General features: G+C 34.2%; 3 protein-coding genes across 4 annotated transcripts; 1 reads left to right on the top strand and 2 right to left on the bottom strand.

Annotated features, from left to right (window-relative positions):
* Positions 1–1,565: 1,565 nt before the first annotated feature.
* On the bottom strand, positions 1,566–3,542 carry LOC105337938 (proteasome assembly chaperone 3). 2 transcript variants are annotated; one of them, XM_020071321.3, is made up of 4 exons: positions 3,405–3,469; positions 2,945–3,046; positions 2,746–2,832; positions 1,566–2,274 (listed from the first exon to the last, which is right to left on the bottom strand). In XM_020071321.3, exons 1-4 carry the CDS (start codon positions 3,429–3,431, stop codon positions 2,134–2,136), a joined length of 357 nt encoding a protein of 118 aa, XP_019926880.1. In that variant the 5' UTR covers positions 3,432–3,469; the 3' UTR covers positions 1,566–2,133. The 2 variants fall into 2 exon arrangements, with proteins under 2 accessions (XP_019926880.1, XP_011441183.1); XM_011442881.4 differs by having other exon boundaries at positions 1,569–2,274; positions 3,397–3,542.
* A 343-nt stretch (positions 3,543–3,885) lies between these two features.
* On the bottom strand, positions 3,886–10,784 carry LOC105337936 (p21-activated protein kinase-interacting protein 1-like). Its single transcript, XM_011442880.4, has 10 exons — positions 10,626–10,784; positions 9,353–9,518; positions 9,101–9,221; positions 8,164–8,291; positions 7,904–7,986; positions 5,912–5,974; positions 5,629–5,726; positions 4,828–4,945; positions 4,426–4,720; positions 3,886–3,954 (listed from the first exon to the last, which is right to left on the bottom strand). The coding sequence occupies exons 1-10, from the start codon at positions 10,704–10,706 to the stop codon at positions 3,920–3,922; spliced, it is 1,188 nt and encodes a 395-aa protein (XP_011441182.3). The 5' UTR covers positions 10,707–10,784; the 3' UTR covers positions 3,886–3,919.
* On the top strand, positions 10,748–18,237 carry LOC105327601 (tRNA selenocysteine 1-associated protein 1). Its single transcript, XM_034458818.2, has 10 exons — positions 10,748–10,897; positions 14,139–14,236; positions 14,756–14,855; positions 15,163–15,215; positions 15,900–16,003; positions 16,214–16,361; positions 16,797–16,926; positions 17,095–17,143; positions 17,359–17,417; positions 17,941–18,237. Exons 1-10 carry the CDS (start codon positions 10,859–10,861, stop codon positions 18,022–18,024), a joined length of 864 nt encoding a protein of 287 aa, XP_034314709.1. The 5' UTR covers positions 10,748–10,858; the 3' UTR covers positions 18,025–18,237.
* Positions 18,238–18,575: the final 338 nt, after the last annotated feature.

The raw sequence follows: 18,575 nt of genomic DNA, 5'->3' as shown, positions 1-18,575 counted from the left end.
ATATTCATGTTAGAACAACTCGAGGATACATAGAAATATAAGAAGCGTATAAACTATGAGTTGAGGATAGCATTTTAACCAGTGTTCGGCCCTATAGCTCACGTTTGTGTCTCTAAATTCTGGAAATACTAAAATTGTATGAGATAATTTTATCAACGCAGAGTGTTTATACCGAGTGAATAAACTGGGCGGTATTTTCTTGTGCAAATTCTATTGTGCAGTAACATCAGCACCATTGTTCTGGATTCTCGTAAATTAAGCGCAATTTTAAGATACAAGTTTATTACATTGGAAAGGGAGTCAATCCTAATTAATTGACGATTACTTCTGACAAACAAAATCGATGTAATCGTCTGGAATATTTCCTCACTCGCACAATTTAAGTAAGAATCACAATGTTAAAGAAATAACATCAATTAAAAAAGTGTATAGAATATAAACTTATCAACTTATGATTTAGTCTAAAATAAAAATTGGATGGTCGTCCATTCGAATTTTGTTCAGACCGGGAGCTACAGACCTGCAGTTTCTAGAAGTGTGGAAGTTATTATGACAGTTTCTTGAAACCTGATCTTACATCTGGGAGATCGGAAATGTGAGTCAAGCCAGCTATCGGCCTGCATCAATCTAGATGACAATCTTGACGAACATTCGGTCTGCCTGACATTAAGACGGCTTGCTTTTAGCAATGTCATTACGTAATGACATTAATGGAGGGTGTTGGAACTACTCACCCTAGGAGTAAAAGTCACGAAATAGAGGGTCTTCTAGTTACAACATTGGAATAAGTATTTGCACGTGTTGTTTTGTGACACAATTCCATCTTAATAAGCTGAGTTGAGTTGCCTCACTTTGCCCCTTTCTTTCGGTGTCTTACTGTCTTATCAGAAAACTTATCGAACGCAATTCTAAATTTTGTTTTCTTTTTAGCTTTATTGGAATAACTTTGTGACATCAATATTAACCCATAATACTTAAATTGGTCAAAAATATATCATAGCTAGCTATTGAACACAGAAATGCCGTTTTCTCCACGAGATGAAAACTCATTTTGATCAAGTTTACGGTCAGACAGGCTGGAATGATAACACATCGACCCGTGCATGGTGTCAATAAATGTCCGAGCCAATAATAAAGCGGACAGGCAAGCGATATGAGGTGAAGAAAATCGCCCTTATCGCTCCAACTAAGCATCCCGGCTATCTCCTTTATGGAGATTTAATAACGTACAAGCAATATCCATGAAATTAATAATCTGTATCACACACACACATACAGACCCAACGGCGCATTAACACTCCGGCAAGAGACAGTCGTTTGTTAATTACCCGATATAAAGAAGCTATTGAAGCTTTTTGTGGCAGTTTTGTTCAGGAATGGGGAATAATGGTTGATGTACAAGACTACAGCCACATCACTTCAAGGAAGTATCAGGTGCTTAAAATTTTGAAAGTACCCACTCTCTAGAGTGCTACTGTATTACTACAACGTAAACTACATCCAATTTAAAAAAAAATTGAAATTTTATCATTTAAAAGTTTACTTTTACCTTCAGACAAATGTATCATTCATCCTCCCATCTTTCATTCAATGTGGTGCATACATGTATTTTATGTGCCCGTTATATCAGTGTCTTGGTTCTGTCCAGAAATCATTTTAAACACTTCATTTATAATCCATTGATAACAAATTTATTATTTCATTTCATTCAATGATTATGACGAACTGTCTTTTCATAGGTATTCACATTTACAGGTATAAATAAGCCAAAACTATTATAACTTACATGTATAGCATGTAGTTGTGAACTCTTACAGTAACATTTTGTTCTGAGAGAGAAAGTATATTAATTTAATAGAATATAAAATATGTTATTGACACGTTAATATCTGATTTTAAAAGAGAAAAATGAGCCTAAGAAAAATGATAAAATTTTCCTTGTATTGCACAGAAATGAAATATACAACTCAAGAGCAGTAACTCAATGTCTTGCATTTCCTCAACTGAGAGACAGGACAGAACTTTTTCTTTGGCCAGTGTCACACAGATGTGTTCTTGAGACACCACTTGAGAGGTGGATAGTGCTGCTATCCTTGGTGAGGACTATACAGATTATGTCCCCTTATGTTGAGGTCATTCTACAACTGTTTTGATGACATCACTCAATCGTTGAATGACTTTTGGTGAGTTGTCTTTCAGGGAGAAGGACAACAGAACTTTTTTGGTGGTATCTAGCTTTGATAGAAGGTTCTTGGCGATGACATGGGTAAGTGGCTATACAAAAAAAGTAAACAGTATTGGCAAACAAAATTAAAATAACATTAATGTAAAATGTTTGTGCAGGAAATTCTTTTAACATTTTCTTATTGTTAATTTGCATTTAGGAGGTAGAATTTTTTTTTTCTCAAAAATTATTCATTCATTTCAAGTCCTCTCTGATGAGTTATAATTTCTACTTTGGGTTATACTCTGTAATTTATTCTTAAAATTCTTACAAACATAATTACCAGTAGCCAAGTAATTAACAGGTATATATTTAGCAATATAAAATAGGAAATATTAAATTCAAATGGAATTCAAAAGAAGGAGTGGGTGTGGTTATAAATCGCTTGTATGGTATGCATATAATAATACTAAATGTAAAAACTGATCATCAAAAAACCTATATTTGTTAAAATTATTACTAATTTTAAAAAATATTGACATTTTGCAACACAAGGGGTAAGAGTATGAAGATAAACCCACCTCATCCACTCCCAGCAGAACTCGTGTTGTGTACGACGGTCTGGCCGCTGACATTTCCTGGAGAACTACATCCCTTGTGACCTCTACCTGCAGAATATGACACATTAAGGATTAATGTGTTAAGAGATAATCTCGGTGTTTGTATGACAAAGTGCATTAAGGGAGAAGTGTTACAACAAATCTGAGAAATATCCCATACCATTGTTCCCATTTTATTCAGCTGAGTAGCTATGATGAAATCATAGTCTTCATAATGACAACACAGTACTTCAGTTGCTTCGCCATCCAAGTCAACAGCTACCTATAATAAATTATTCTAGTATCGTAATTTTTTGCGTTTATCTGTTTTTTCCTCTGTACACTGATTTATAGATGGGAAGCACCTATGGATAATGATCTGAATATCAATTAGGGTATTCTATTAACCATCTAAAGGAATATAAAAAAAAAATACAGAGGAGTCTGGAGATACTCTTTACCGCCAATTTAAAGGATTATTAATAGAAATCCAGAAGTCTTTCATGGAGATTGTGCCGTATCCCGTATCCGATAAGTTTTAAACTACCCAAATAAAGACATTGTGTATCAATTACACCGAAAGCAAAATATAATTAGGAATGGAAAAGATATTATTATTTAAATGAATCGCACCTGTTTACTTTTAATAGGGAAAACACCACCTGCATCCATGGGCGCCGCCATGTTATTATATTGTTAACTCATTCATAGAACTATTCGTTCGCAAGATCGATTTCATTTACCTTCCTTAAACAAATAACAGTCTTGAAAAATCAACAACGCCATTATAGCAATAATTTTACAATTGGCATTTTTTAATACCCAATGCAGAAAAGTTTTTTTTTCCAGTTGCTTCCCATATTAAATGCCAATACCATTTTTATGTGCTTGCCCAAAATTTTCCATTTTCATTTCTATACTCCAGTATATTTCTAGGCAGTACAGCAAAACATTATGTTCAATTGTATGAAAATTTACCATTAGAAATGACAATACTGACTGCTTTATAGAAGAAATTTAAAGAACCAGCATCCATCAGTCCAAACTAGTCCGAAATATCTGAAGTTTTCTTGGCCTTGTTAATGATTTTGATATTTTACGTGACATAAAGAACAACTCATCTTTAAATAAAACATTTATTCATCATGGTACAGAATTAGGTATCTTCCACCTTTATCTTTTTCCCTTTCTCTGAAACATAAGGAAATATTCTTGAAGTATTCCAAAATATGGTAAACACATTAAGATCACATCGTTGGAAACCCACTGTTGATTACTTGTATGCTTTATCCCTCTCTCCATTACACTTAGAGAGAGAGGAATGAAGTGTTGCAATCAACCATTGGTCTCTGACACTCGAAAAACATACTATCTATACATGTACATAAACAGTTCATTCTCTGCTGCGAAGAAAGCAAACCCAATTCTAATATTTTTTTAGAAAAATTTGTGTGTTTGGTAATGCCTACAAATACTTATAGTAATTACACAATAGTGGATTTTAACTAATCTAGCTGCAACAAAAATTTATCTAAAAGTAACCATAAACTAATTGAGTTAATAATATACATGTATGATATTGTTTAAATGACAGAAAAATCTGACAATTTAATATTGCGTGAAATTTTTATCTAAAGATGTACTTCATTGTTCAGTACTTACTTTTCTGAATTGGTTTAGTTCCGCATCGCTTGACAGGTTTATTTTTCATATTTTTCTTCAATTTAATTTCTGCTTTTACTGTCTTTTTACTACTTTTACTTCCACATTCCTCACTGTCTTCTTCTGTATTCTCATCTGACAGTCTGTCATCATCTAGTTCATCCTCCGTCTTCACAGTGACCTCTGACTTTACAACCTTTGACCCTTTTGGTGAGCCTCTAGCTGGAATTCGGGCCGCAGTCATACAGGTCAACCGGAAATCTGCATTGTGCTTTGTTAAAAACTTTACTTTTACCTGAAACATCATAAAAGCATTGGACCAGGTTAATATAACATTTGGTCTACTAATATATTCTCAGTTGATGCAAATTTAATATACAAAATTCTTCAACAAGTACTGACCTCATCTCCCTCCAAAATAACGGAGAACATTTTGATGAACCCATCACTGGAGGATGTAAACATGTAGAACTTGTTGTCTTTAGTTTCTTCTGTTCTAATGATGGATATACCTCTAATCCTGAACACACAAAAAACCCCCATAAAAAATGAGTCATCATCAGATCATCTTGTATAATGAATCAATCTCAACAAGGATTTATTTTCAAAATATGGTAAATAATGCATTAATTTTCAATTTCCTAGTTTTTCAAAAATAAATACCTGGTGCTCAGTTTTGTATTCAGTGCATAGATAAATGTATACCCTTGTATATGTGTATGACAATTTGGTATGTGTTGTATGGTTTATATATCAGATTTACCTCCCATTGTAACTGACCGCTTACTTAGACAGAACAATATTTATCAATATGTATGCACTGCTCTTTGTACTCTTGTTATTGTAGAGCTGCAGTTAATAATCTTGCTCATTGTGACTCACATATTTCATTGTATCTAGAAATTATTTTACATGCAGTAGACTAAGCTTGTAATGTGGATATGGACATTCTTTCCACATATTTCATTCATTTATTTGTTATATCATGATTGTACATTGTATAATTGGTTTTTTTTTTCTTCACGTAAATGCCCCATGAGAGCCCTTGATTGGTGAATAAATATACATGTATTTCATATATGTAACTAATGTGAGGGGGAAAAACATTTTTAAAAAAGCTAAGTTGATAGTTAGAAGTAATGGTAGTTTAGAGAATTGTCAGTGACTTAATCAGGTTTCATTAGTGGTAGGATCCTGAATTACCTGTTGACTTCTGTCTCCACTTGTTGAATTTCTTTGTCTTTGATGATGTCATGGAAGAACACCACCCCTCCATCTCCACCATAGACAACAATACTGTCCTGTACAGAGATATAACATTCTATCTGTACTACCATTTCTCCCGAAATTATCATACAATAGAGACAGCATAACAAAAACACAAGGATTCTTGTCAGATCAAACAATGATTTGTTCTTGTGACAAGTATTACTTTTTAATGTTGTACAATATTAAAATTTTGAGACATTTTTACAAAACACTTTACATTTAAAAAGGTAAAGGAGTTTATTTTTTTCTCAGCTGTCCATGATGAGCATATGGTGGCAGTCTGAAATAGAAAGGGGAAAAAATGTACAGACTACACTACTACACAGCAGGCTTGGGGTGAATTACATTGTAAAGTAATGCATTACATTACCATTACTTCATGAATTTGGGCATTCAATTACCATTACCATTACTTGATTTTCTTTAAGTAATGCATTACATTACCATTACATAAGTAAAGTAATGCATTACCATTACCATTACTTTGTTTTAAAAAAGCAAAGCTAATAAAAAGTTTTTGCAAATGTTTCAATCATCTTGTGGCATTATGAACAACATACGTATTACATAAGTAAAATGATATTTATAGACATTTGGCATGATACAATGTAGGATACGAAATAGTATTGTATTAATTCATAAACAGATGGTTTTTCCCAGTTATATTTCTTAAGATACGCTGTTTTAATAGTATTTCTTTCTACTGAGGACACTTTAAGACAAAAGATTGCTGTTGCACTTTATGATCGAGGTTTCAAAGGGTTCATCTTTTAACTGCATCCTGTTAGTTTGAAAATCTTCCCAGCTATACTAAATAAATGTTTTACAGGGGCAGTCGAAGCTTTGACTAAAAAGCACTGTTTGACGATCTTTATCTTAGGATATATTAAGTGTAATAATGAAAAAAATACATGAATCTTGTATTTTCTATCAGTACAAACTAATGTACAGTGTACTTAGTATACAAGAGAGAGAGAGAGAGAGAGAGAGAGAGAGAGAGAAATAAGTAAGTAAAATTATTTCCAAATGGGTTATAATATTGGAAGTGATATTTATTTTCATCATGGATGGACAGTGCATTCATTTTGCTTTTAAAGGTGCATGTCTGTCTCCTATTCTATTGAGACATAGCGAAGGGAAGGGGATTGGGGTGTTTAGCACTTCTTATAACAATAGATTGTTTTGATACTTAGATTATCCTGGGCATAGTGTGTTGTTGACACATTTCTTATTGAAGTGCAAACTAATTGGAGTAAATTGTTTAAATGATTAAAAACTCTTAATAACAACACTCTTAAAAATGTTATGAAATTGTGCTGTTATATTTAGTAATACATGTATTACCAATTCAAAAATGAATTTTTAAAAATCTTTTTTAATAATACAATTAAAACATTTTTATCTCAAGAATTATTTCTTTCTTCTTTAAAAATAAATTTAATCAAATTCAATTTCAACTATTCATTTAATTATCACATTTTTAAAAGTGAACATGCATAAATAAGCATAGTAATGCAAAGTAATGCCATGTAATGCCAGCATTACACTAGATTTTGGAAAGTAATTAATTACATTACCATTACTTGTAATGCTAATTTTGTGGCATTACACATTACTAGCATTACTTTGAAAACATGTAATGCATTGCAATGCATTACCATTACATTTAGCATTACCCCAAGCCTGCTACACAGTGATAAACCTCTTTACTTTTAGGTATTATATTTTCATTCTACAACCTGCACTTTTAAAACATGTTGTTACACATACTTCATGCCTGTAACTTACATGTTAGTCTATGTACAAAACATAAAAAGTTAACTAATTAGTTGGTATGGGAAACTTTGTGAATTCAATACGGATGAAACTGCATCATATCTGTAACACATTCCCAATTTAAAAAAATCTGATCTGTACAACTTTTTAACTAAATAATGGATTTTAAAATTTTTTGTGAGGGTTAAATTGTAAAACCCCTGCCGTTTTGAACTCATGGTTTAAAAGATAAAAAAGTAATGCTTTATCCAAGAATGCATTGCTGTGAAACGAGTATGTGGAAGAAAGCAAATGTTAAGTTTTATTTGATTGAGAGTATGTCACAAAGTGGTGGTTTCTTATACATGCACCTCTTTAGAGTTGGCATCTAACTCAATAAACACTCCTTATTTAATTTTTTATCTTTAAAATCAAGAAAGATGAAGAACTGTACCTCCAGTTTGTACACATCCACTTTGTTGGTGAACACAACAGCGTAATGTGAACCACTAGGGGACCAGCAAACAAAATCTGCCGCTGAAAATATACAATACCCCAATGGCCTATACAGAATACATATGTACTGAGAGAAATGACATTTTTAATGCATAATCAAGGCTTTCCTCTAACAACATCCAATTTGAAGTGGACCTTTTCTGACATATTTTGTGTTTTCTTTGTTTTACAAAGTAAATGAAGTAAGGTTTTACTGACCTCGTTTAATGTTTGTTATGTAGGCTGACTTTCCTGTAATAACATTCCAAGTCCGAAGTGTTTTGTCTTGACCAACAGTTAACACCAGTTTTCCACTGGGATGGAGAGACAACCACCGCACTGGGCCCCTAGATCAATAAAGTGGCCATGTCAAACAACTGCAACAGAACTTAACACACCCCTCATAAAGCAGGTGTTGCTGAGGGTCAAGTGCTTGCTATCTATACCACAGGGAAATCTAGCATTTTTACTATGTCTTCCTATGAGTTGCATAATGAATAAGAAATATTCACTTTCACAAATAGAGTAAACATGTGCTTTTGTTTGATTTATTTATACAAGATGAAGCAATTTAATGGTTTGATCTGTGTCTCCCAGTCTGATTAAAACCATCCCCCTTCTCCTTATACTCCTCGGGGTCCGACAGGTAGTGAATGGAGGTCATCTTCACACGACCTTTACAATTAATTCAGACCAATCAGGAAAATGTTTTTACTGCTTTAGAAAATATATTGGAACTCTTCAAAAGGGGATAGAAAAATTAATTAATGTTTGTTTTCTATGTAACCTCTGTATTAAAGAGTTACACCTCTCATAAAACAGAGAAAATCATGTTTGTGATTGGCTGGGATATATTTAGATTGTATGCAAATGTAGAGGTCCTGTGAAGATGACCTGCTATTGATGCCTGTCAGACCCTGACGAGTGTCAGGAGAAGGGTGTGGTTTTAATCAGACTGTGTGTTTCCTAATGCCAAGAATTCCTTGCTTAAAACCACTGTGTTAATAAACTTTATGGTGGTACTCATTACAGGCTACATTTTACATGTACATGTAGTACAGGTTACATGTATTGTACTCGATATGCAAGACACAGATCCTAACGCTCTCTTTTGAGTTCTGAATCACCACAAGTTCCCAATCATATGTATGCTTACTTGTGTCCTCTGAATGTTTTCAAACACTCCCATGTTGCTCTGCTCCATATACAAAATGTTCCATCTTCACTGGCACTGAACAGGTGGGAACTATTGAAAAATTGCAGACAGGTCAAAGACCCTGTTACAGCCAAAAAAAAGAAAAAGAATTATGATACATCAACTCAAAAATACTCAAATATACGGTAAATCTGGTTTATAGAAAGAATATGAGGTATAAGTAAATTAATTGGCTATTAAAAATTAACCTACCTGAATGATGTACTAAAGACCCTAACTGTGTTCTCCTTCCAAGATGAAACAACTGAATGGTTTCATCTGTGCCTCCTGATGCCAAGAATCCCTTGTTTGAAACCGCAATGTGTTTTATGCAACCAGAGTGAGAGTGGTCAGTGAAGCTTGGTTCTAACTGGAAATTCTATTATAAAATTTTTAACTCATTAATAACATAGGCGTCGGAACCGGGGGGGCTTAGCCCCCCCACTTTTTTTGCAAAGTTATACCTAACCATTAGAAACATAGCATGATAAAGGGTTCAGCCCCCCACTTTTTCTCGCAGGAAAGATTATTGTACCTAAATTTACCTAGAAAGATTGAAAAGTTGGATTCAGAAGCATACTAGCCCCCCCCCCCCCCCCTCACGGATTAGGAATTTCATGATTTTGGGGGGGGGGGGGGGGATTGGGTAAGTAAGTTTTATTTTTCTTTTGGAAGTATAGGTTTACCCCCCCCCCCCCCCCCCCCCCCCCAACGGATTAGGATTTCCATGAATTTGGGAATTACTTTTTCTCAATAATTCTCAGGATTAGTCTAGCCCCCCCCCCCACTTTCATTTTGCTTCCGACGCCAGTGAATAATCTTAAATCTCTTACTATCTTCTTTACTAAACAGATAGGCGTTAACTTTAAACATATTCTATCAAGATAATATCATGAGAGAGAGAGAGAGAGAGAGAGAGAGAGAGTCTTTGCTAGCTGAGAGTTTCTGATCTGCTTTTCTCTTCATGGGAGTGGGGATCAGAAACGATCAAACCCTGTATCTGATCTGTATCTGGTTTGTCGCAAAACCCAATATTGATTTTTAAGCAACAGAGAGAGAGTCGCTCATGTGCTAGAAGTGACAGTCAGCTTGGGCGGTCTTAAATGCCTTAACTGATGTGGCATGCACAACTTCTTCTTTGCTTTGGCTAGCTAAGATGAGAGAAAGAGAGAGAGAGAGAGAGAGAGAGAGAGAGAGAGAGAGTGTTGATACATGGTGTCAATAAAAGCAGGAACGTATATACTAGTACCGGTATATACGTCCCTGATAAAAGCCACATGACCAAGAAACTCGACACAATGCCGAATTTTCTTCAAGTTACTTAGAGTTCCTGTTAATTGGATTTGTTTATATTTTCCACAGACAAACATTTGTGTTATTTTTGTCTCTGCATTTTCTAAAGTTTAAGTGGTCATTTTCTAAAAAGGATTGAAAAAAATGCATAGGTTAATTCAAATATTTCAAACAATACACTAAATATACAAACCTCTCCTACTTGAACGATTCTAAACCCCAACAATAGCTCTTCGTAACATCCAACGACTACTTCAATGTCCATTTTTGCCATGCGTTTGTGAAATACGTCACCACTTTTGAGGTCGGTAATAAATAGACGAACGACTTAACAAATTTAATGAGCACGCGCAGTTACTTATTTGCGAGGCCAGAAGGAAACGAAAGAAGTCTTAGAACAGATACGGATAATCTAAGAATATACTTATGATGGCAGCTGCTTCAACATCGTTGTGGATGGGAGATGTAAATATTTAAATTGTTTGTTTAACATGTGACATAACATTTAAAAATATTTCTTACAGTGCGATCGTTACGCGAGCGCAGCCCGCTCAGGAGTCGACAGACGCTGTGGCATGTAATCAGACAGCGTGGAAAATTAGCATTCCTCCAAAGACGGTGGAAAATGCATCAATTTTTCTTTTAAGTTAATGATATTTCAAAGTAAAGCAGTGGAATATGTTTTTTTATCTTGCAGTTACCCATTGCATTGACGAATAAACCAACTCCAGCACAATCTACTGATTTAGCTATTTACCTTGAAAAAGCTATAAAGCTTAATAAAGCTATTCAGAATAGCTTGACAAAGCTATTAATATGCAGTGTTTGACAAAAATGTTAATAATTAGAAATATACAAAAATTGCAAGTTACCGTAATGTCGCGTGTATAACACACACTTTTTTCAGCCAAAATTTGATCAAACGTGGGGGGTGCGTGTTATACATAGGACAAAAATTGTACCCCATTTTTTCAAGCCGTGATTCTTGATACCATGGGAGTAGTGACTGCCGATATAGCGTGTTATGCAAATTGAATGAGTGTATACTAAATTTACTGCATCAGAAATACCTTATTCAAATTTGTTTCCCCCATGTATTGAAATATTTATCCTCTCTTAACACTATTTCTTGCATCAAACAAGTTAAAATATCGCCAGTCATGGCAGTGTATTCGCCATTACGTAAGCAGCCACCTGTTGACTCGGCGCGTGGTCAATGTTTGTTTAACAATTTCCGGTGTCAGAAGCATGCACCTCTCTCGTGTCGGACTTCACAGGGTGTTTTTAAGTGCATGAAGATTAGCAATTATTCTGATTTTATTAAACTTAATTACTTTGTGTCCCGTTATGCAGTTAAACGTTATTGCTTTACATAGACACTGCTAAAATTACATTGATCATTTGTACGACTTGATAATGACGATATACGACATACGTACGTTTCTTCACAATGTTTATTCAAACAACAATCATAGGGTTTGACTATAATTAATCAATTAAATCATTTCTGGTTTATGTCTGCAAACATTATTACTTTTAAGCACTAAGCTCGGTTGCCGTTCTTCTCTACGTATGATGATCTTCTACTTCTCTGATGATGTAAGAAACTCTTTACAAAGTGTCAAATGATATTTGATATCGCCCATGTAAATCTTGCCGTCCTTTTTAATTAAAAGTGTAAGAACTTTGACTCTAATATCGCTTAGGCCATGTTCCGATCACGAAATTACAGTATTTACGCTTGGGTTAAAAAATCATCATTTAACATCGATAGTTATTTGGGAAAATGGCGGCCGTTGATTTTCATCGTCTGTGCTATGTTCCGATCTCAAAATTAAAGAAATTGCGCATGGATTATAAAATTAACATAAAACATCGATAGTTTGGGGGGAAATGGCGGCCGTTGATTTCGCCATTTTTTGGGTGCGTGTTATACATAGGACCTGCTGTTTTTTCGCCATTTTTTGGTCAACTTTGGGGGTGCGTATTATACATGAGTGCGTATTATACACTAGACATTACGGTTATTATCACTCAAACTTATATCATGAACCATTAAAAAATAGCTGCAGAACTGTAGCTCTCCGAGAAAAAAAATATTGACAGACCAGAGAGCTACAGGGCCACCCATTGAAAAAATTGTATATTTATTGCGCAGAAAAATGTGCGCTAGTTTTCGACTAATTTACCTTATTTATACGCCATTTCTGTGAAAACAATTAGTACCATTAAATTCTTCATGCAATTTACTACTGATATCGTCTCTTCACTTGCCTCGGATAGTCTTTTAAACACCATCACCAGTCCTGTAAATTCATGTAGTGCACTTTGTTTAGATGTAAAAATGGCGACTCTTGATCTCGATGTAAATTCAGCATACTTGATTTTCCGAGGTCGGTAGCGTGTTTCGGAGAAAGTCTGAGGCAAATAAAGAGGCGATATCAGTAGTAAATTGCATGAAGAATTTAATGGTACTAATTGTTTTCACAGAATTTGCGTATAAATAAGGTAAATTAGTCGAAAACTGGCGCACGTTTTTCTGCGCAATAAATATACAGTTTTTTCAATTGGTGGCCCTGTAGCTCTCCGGTCTGTCAATATTTTTTTCCCCGGAGAGCTACAGTTCTGCAGCTATTAAAAAAGCAACCCGAATTAAAATTAGTTTTAAAATTGCTGCTTTTGAACACTTTTAAGCAAAAAATGTATTTCCATTGTTTGGGTTACTGTACACCACCTTGTGTGCACTGACACATGGATCAGTATGATATTTTTTACATTGTGCTGAAATATTTATACCAATCAATTATCTTGTTTACCATAACTGACCTTCTTTATATTTCATTCAAGAACTGTGAGGTCATGGATCAATTGCCCTAAAACTTCAGAACTTTAAGTTCAAAGTCTCTGAAAGAGACACAGATTAATGAGTAATCTCTACACACATTGTTTACAGAACAGTTCAAAGTTGAAAACTCTCACTGCACTAAAGTGCGATTTTGTTTACATGCTGAAAAAAAATACAGATTTAAGAAAAATGTGTTACAAAAGAATTAAATCAAGCGATCTTGAAAAGCTTTATTAGAATGAGGAGATTGTGCTGGACCTGTAAAGGTAACCCAATAAACCAAAGCTATATTTGTCCCAATATAGCCTCCTGCGTTTATTGGCACGTCTTGCCCTCTGTAATGTTTTCATACCATGCACATTATGTTGACATGTTTTCCACCAGTCCATCAAAGTCTATGATCTATGAAATAAAAAGCAAAATTTTTCTTCAAATGAATGTTTCCTTGAAACTGAAGTTTACTAAATCCGCAAAAATTGATACCCATGACTATTAATGAATTAATGAAACCAGAGTACTTTGATTTAACAGCTGTTTAAATGATGAAACAGTGTTTAGATTTTAAGTGCGACATTCTCTAACTACTACATTTTGGATTTCTTATCTTTACAGAATGTAATGTATACCTGCATCAAATCCATCAATTGTAACTCATTAATGAATACTAAGAGGAATGTTAATTCAGCACAAAAGACATTGAGATATTCTGTATAGGATCCAACTCATGACAATCTAGAGGAGTTGGGAGGACATTTTCTTTATCAGAAATTATTCATGAGGGACTATTTTGGGATTCAATGCATATTCTTTAAAAATGTTTAAGTTGTAATAAAATATCAGATTTTTAAAATTTTATTTCAGTTGGATCCTTACATGGATGAATCCTTTATTTCTATGGCTTTTAAACAAATGGGGGTTGCAGTCAAAGGAATTAAAGTCATTAAGAGTAAAACAACAGGGTATGATTTCTCTTCATTGTTTTAACTTCTTTTTTAAGTGTAATGAAGATTTTTTGAGAAAGAATATATTCCTTAATTAGGAAATATTGAATACTCAATGTTTGGTAAAAACCTGCTGCTGTACATGATATGTTTACAAGATAAAAATGTACCTCAGTGCTGGTAATAAACTTTTTTTTTTTTTTTTTTTATTTGCAATTTATAAATTTTTCACATAGACATTCATACACACACTCATACAATCTCAACAAGAATATACAATAAATAGCTTGAGGAATATAGTTGATATAACGTACAGAAAAGAAAGTACCGGTATACAAGTCTGCTCTTGAAAAATATTTCTCCACAAAGTCCATCTGTTGTCAAATATTTTTTGCCGGTAATAAACTTATTGAATTCAAAAATGTAATACAACTCGATTTATAATGTTATGAAAATGGAGATATACAGAGAGAAATAGCATAGAAAATAGCGTTTTGATTTCATGATTAAACCCATTTACTTTACACTTTTGTGTAGGTTGCCGGCAGGATACTGTTTTATAGATTTCCACGATCCAGAAAACGCTCACCAAGCCATGCTGAAGCTGAATGGAAAGAACATCCCTAACAGTAGTCCGGTAGGTGTCTATCAGGGACAGAGCTCAGACCCAGAGCTGGGCCAGTATCAAACCAAGTTAACAGCTAATCTCTCGCCAACTGATGACTTGTACCATGTTTTAAATTTTATTAGGCAGGGGCAATTTTCTAGTGTTGAATACAGACTGGATAGCTTTTTGTTCCCACAAAGCAGGCTGTTGATGGTTTTCTGAAGGTAAACTGTGTCCACCGGTATCAAAGACTTGCATATTTATGAATGATGAGTAGGGTTATGTTCAAAAGGTTTGTGACACTGTGTTGATATATTCTTTTCTCTTTGTTTTTCAGACAAGACGTTTCAAGTTAAACAGTGCCAGCTATGGAAAAGAACACCTATCAACGTAAGAATAAACATGATTATCAAAACTGATTATTAAGCATTGAATGAAAATTTTTGGATGTCGCCGATCCTATAATTAATGTGCCAGGCTGTGCTAAGTTGAATACAGAGCATTAGCGTGGTGTAATAATTTTTTCCCTAATTTATTTGTATGAAATATTTTTGCATCATTGCTTTAAAGCCATTAAATATATGTTCTTTGTCAGAGATATGAATAAATGATGAAACAGCCATAAAACATGTTATTAAGTGTTCTGCAGCTAAAAATATAGTGCCAGAAACTTTGCAGTGAAAACTCTTTTTTGAGATCTAAATGATCTGATTTTATAAATGATTATTTTTTGAAAATACATATCAAAATGGTTATGCAGGTTTCATTAAATTATACAATTATGAATCTATTCAAAATGCATGATGACGTTCACTTGTGCTCATATGCCTTGTGTGTTATTGAAAATTAAATGTCACAGATTTCCAATGCTAATACCGTAGAAGGAAAAATATACACCGAATGTAAATACTTGATAATAACAACCGGGTACCTTTAGTTCTTGATAAAATCAGATTTTTACCAGTAATTTTTTTTGGTCTTCACCAAAACATAACAGGTGCAAATACAAATCCTAGTTTAATGTGTGCATTACCTGTAAGAAATGAGCTGATTGTTTTTCCTGCCTGATTACAGTCCAGAGTATTCCCTGTTTGTGGGTGACCTGACAGAAGAAGTAGATGATTACACACTGTACCAGGCGTTCTCCAGAAGGTTTAAGTCGTGCAGGTCTGCAAAAGGTGAGTAGAGCTTTTCATATTGAATCTGACTTCATTAAACTTTATACAAAGAAGACGCTGGGTAGATCTCACACTTAAAAGTGATGATATTTATAGAAATTCAAAAATGATCAAAGTTTTCTTGCTTTGATCTTAATGATTTGTTAAAATTATACATCTAATATATATTAAACCAAGAAGTCCGTACACAATCCTCTTGTGTATTAATAGTGGTCCTGGAGCCGAGTGGTAAGAGCAAGGGGTACGGTTTTGTGAGGTTTACAGAGGAGACAGACCAACAGAGAGCCCTGATAGAAATGCAGCACATGCAGGGGGTCGGGAAAAAGCCAATACGTGTCAGTCTTGCCACACCAAAAAGGTAGCTAAAATTCAAAACTAGGCCTAAAAAAAAAAGTTGTGTGTTTCGGGTAACCCGACCTAACCTACAAAAATGGCCCGATCCTACCATTTTTAGATGCTTGATTTTATCCGACTGTGAATTTTATCTTATTTCCAATAAAAAATACGTTTTCAAATATGAAACAAACAAACATTCTTAGGATTCAGGCAAAAAAAATAGATAAAATTAAAAAAAATCCCCACCTACCTAACCTAATTTTTTCATCAGTGTTACCCTAAACACACTATTTTTTTTTTAGGCCCTAGTAGACCATTGGAAAATTAAAGGATCTATTTTTTGTGAAAGATAACTGTTGTACAATGGAAGAAATTTACTTTTTGGATACTTGGTTAACATTCATTTATTTTTACTGATGAGTATATTTATTTAAAGTAAACTGATTTTCCATTTTAGGCCAATGGCACAAGACCCCAACTCCACGTACTATGGGAACTACTATGGCCAGAATTACTACAACAACCAGTACTATAATTACTATGGATACAATGCCTACAATCAGTACTATGATCCATACAGTAACTATGTAAGTGTCCAATCGTCATTCATCAGCATTTGTGTGAATTTGTTTGAATGAGAAAATTTGTATAAAACTTGTATATTAAAATACTATTGGACATACAAGAAGAAAAAGAAAAAAAGAAGTAAATAATACTATAATTTTTTTTAACGTTACATGACAATGATTTTACAGAATAATTATTATGAAACCCAACAAGACGAAGACATGGAAGCATTAGAAGGTAATTATTCAAGTGAGATAGAATTATTTAGTTATACACATTGTGTTTATGGTGTCCTAAGACTCCTTTGAGAAATGTAAGGTACACTGAATAGTTGATAAAACATACTTACTCTATTTATAACTTGTGAAATTAAAATTAGGATGTATTTTTTCATAGGGCAATAAAGTAATTTTAGACCATCTTTTATGAAATAAATTTTTGTGTGATTTTAGAACCTGAAGTAGAGGTAGATGTATTCAGATATAACAAAGACTACATGGAGCAAAGTGAGGTAAGCGGACTTCTAAATCCCCCGCTCCTAAAGAAACCCACACAAGCTGAACATACAATATTCTACTTTGACTACATGACTTCTGAATCCCCCGCTCCTAAAGAAACCCACACAAGCTGAACATACAATATTCTACTTTGACTACATGACTTCTGAATCCCCCGCTCCTAAAGAAACCCACACAAGCTGAACATACAATATTCTACTTTGACTACATGACTTCTGAATCCCCCGCTCCTAAAGAAACCCACACAAGCTGAACATACAATATTCTACTTTGACTACACGACTTCTAAATCCCCCGCTCCTAAAGAAACCCACACAAGCTGAACATACAATATGCTTCTTTGACTACATGAATTTTTCCTCTGTAACAGTTATATTTATGTACAGAGTTTTACAGATCACATTGTATATTTGACTTGCTTAGATTATCTTAATGCATTATACACGAGTTTCAACAAAAACTCCCAGGCAATTCTACGTAAGGGTTATTTATTTATTTGTTTTCCATAATTTACAGGAGATCTTTGATGTGCTTGAACTTTCTCGATGGACTCCACTAGATTCTGTGAACTCCAAACTTCCAACTGTTAAACTGGTGTAAATGTTCCGTTGTTTGGAGGCTCCTTCTTTTCAATGGCAACTACACTTCCTTTTAAAAACGCATGGCAATGTAATGAGTGGACCAGTTGTGAACATGTGTTCTGTTGATGATAAATTTTGTTGATTTCATGATTGTGAAATATTGACTATTTTTGATCAGAAGTAAAATCATGTGATTTTTTGTATATATTGAAATAAAATATTGTGCAATCTTCTCTATTTTGATTTAAATGTAACATAATGAAAGAAATACTAGACATGGGAATATACCTAGATATCACCAAATAAATTTGCCTGTTAACCCCACTCCTGAACTCTGAACGTGCTGACAATTGTATGGATGTTGGCCAATTTTGAATGGACCTGTGGAAAGTCAGTCTCCAGTGAAGACATCAACTCATTTGGGACATTACACATGCTTCTCATCGTTTTGACTGGAGTTTGATCACCGTGATGGGCAGTGGTGGTATGTGATAGAGTATGGCGGTTACCGGCTGGGTTTCCTTCGGCTTCCTCCAACCACAACTCGCGCTAACATCAGTGCCAACGAGA

The sequence above is a fragment of the Magallana gigas genome, chromosome 7 (assembly GCF_963853765.1).
Source record: "Magallana gigas chromosome 7, xbMagGiga1.1, whole genome shotgun sequence".
Classification (NCBI taxonomy): domain Eukaryota; kingdom Metazoa; phylum Mollusca; class Bivalvia; order Ostreida; family Ostreidae; genus Magallana; species Magallana gigas.
Note: the sequence above shows the minus strand (reverse complement) of the source record. Positions and strands in the feature narration are given on the sequence as shown.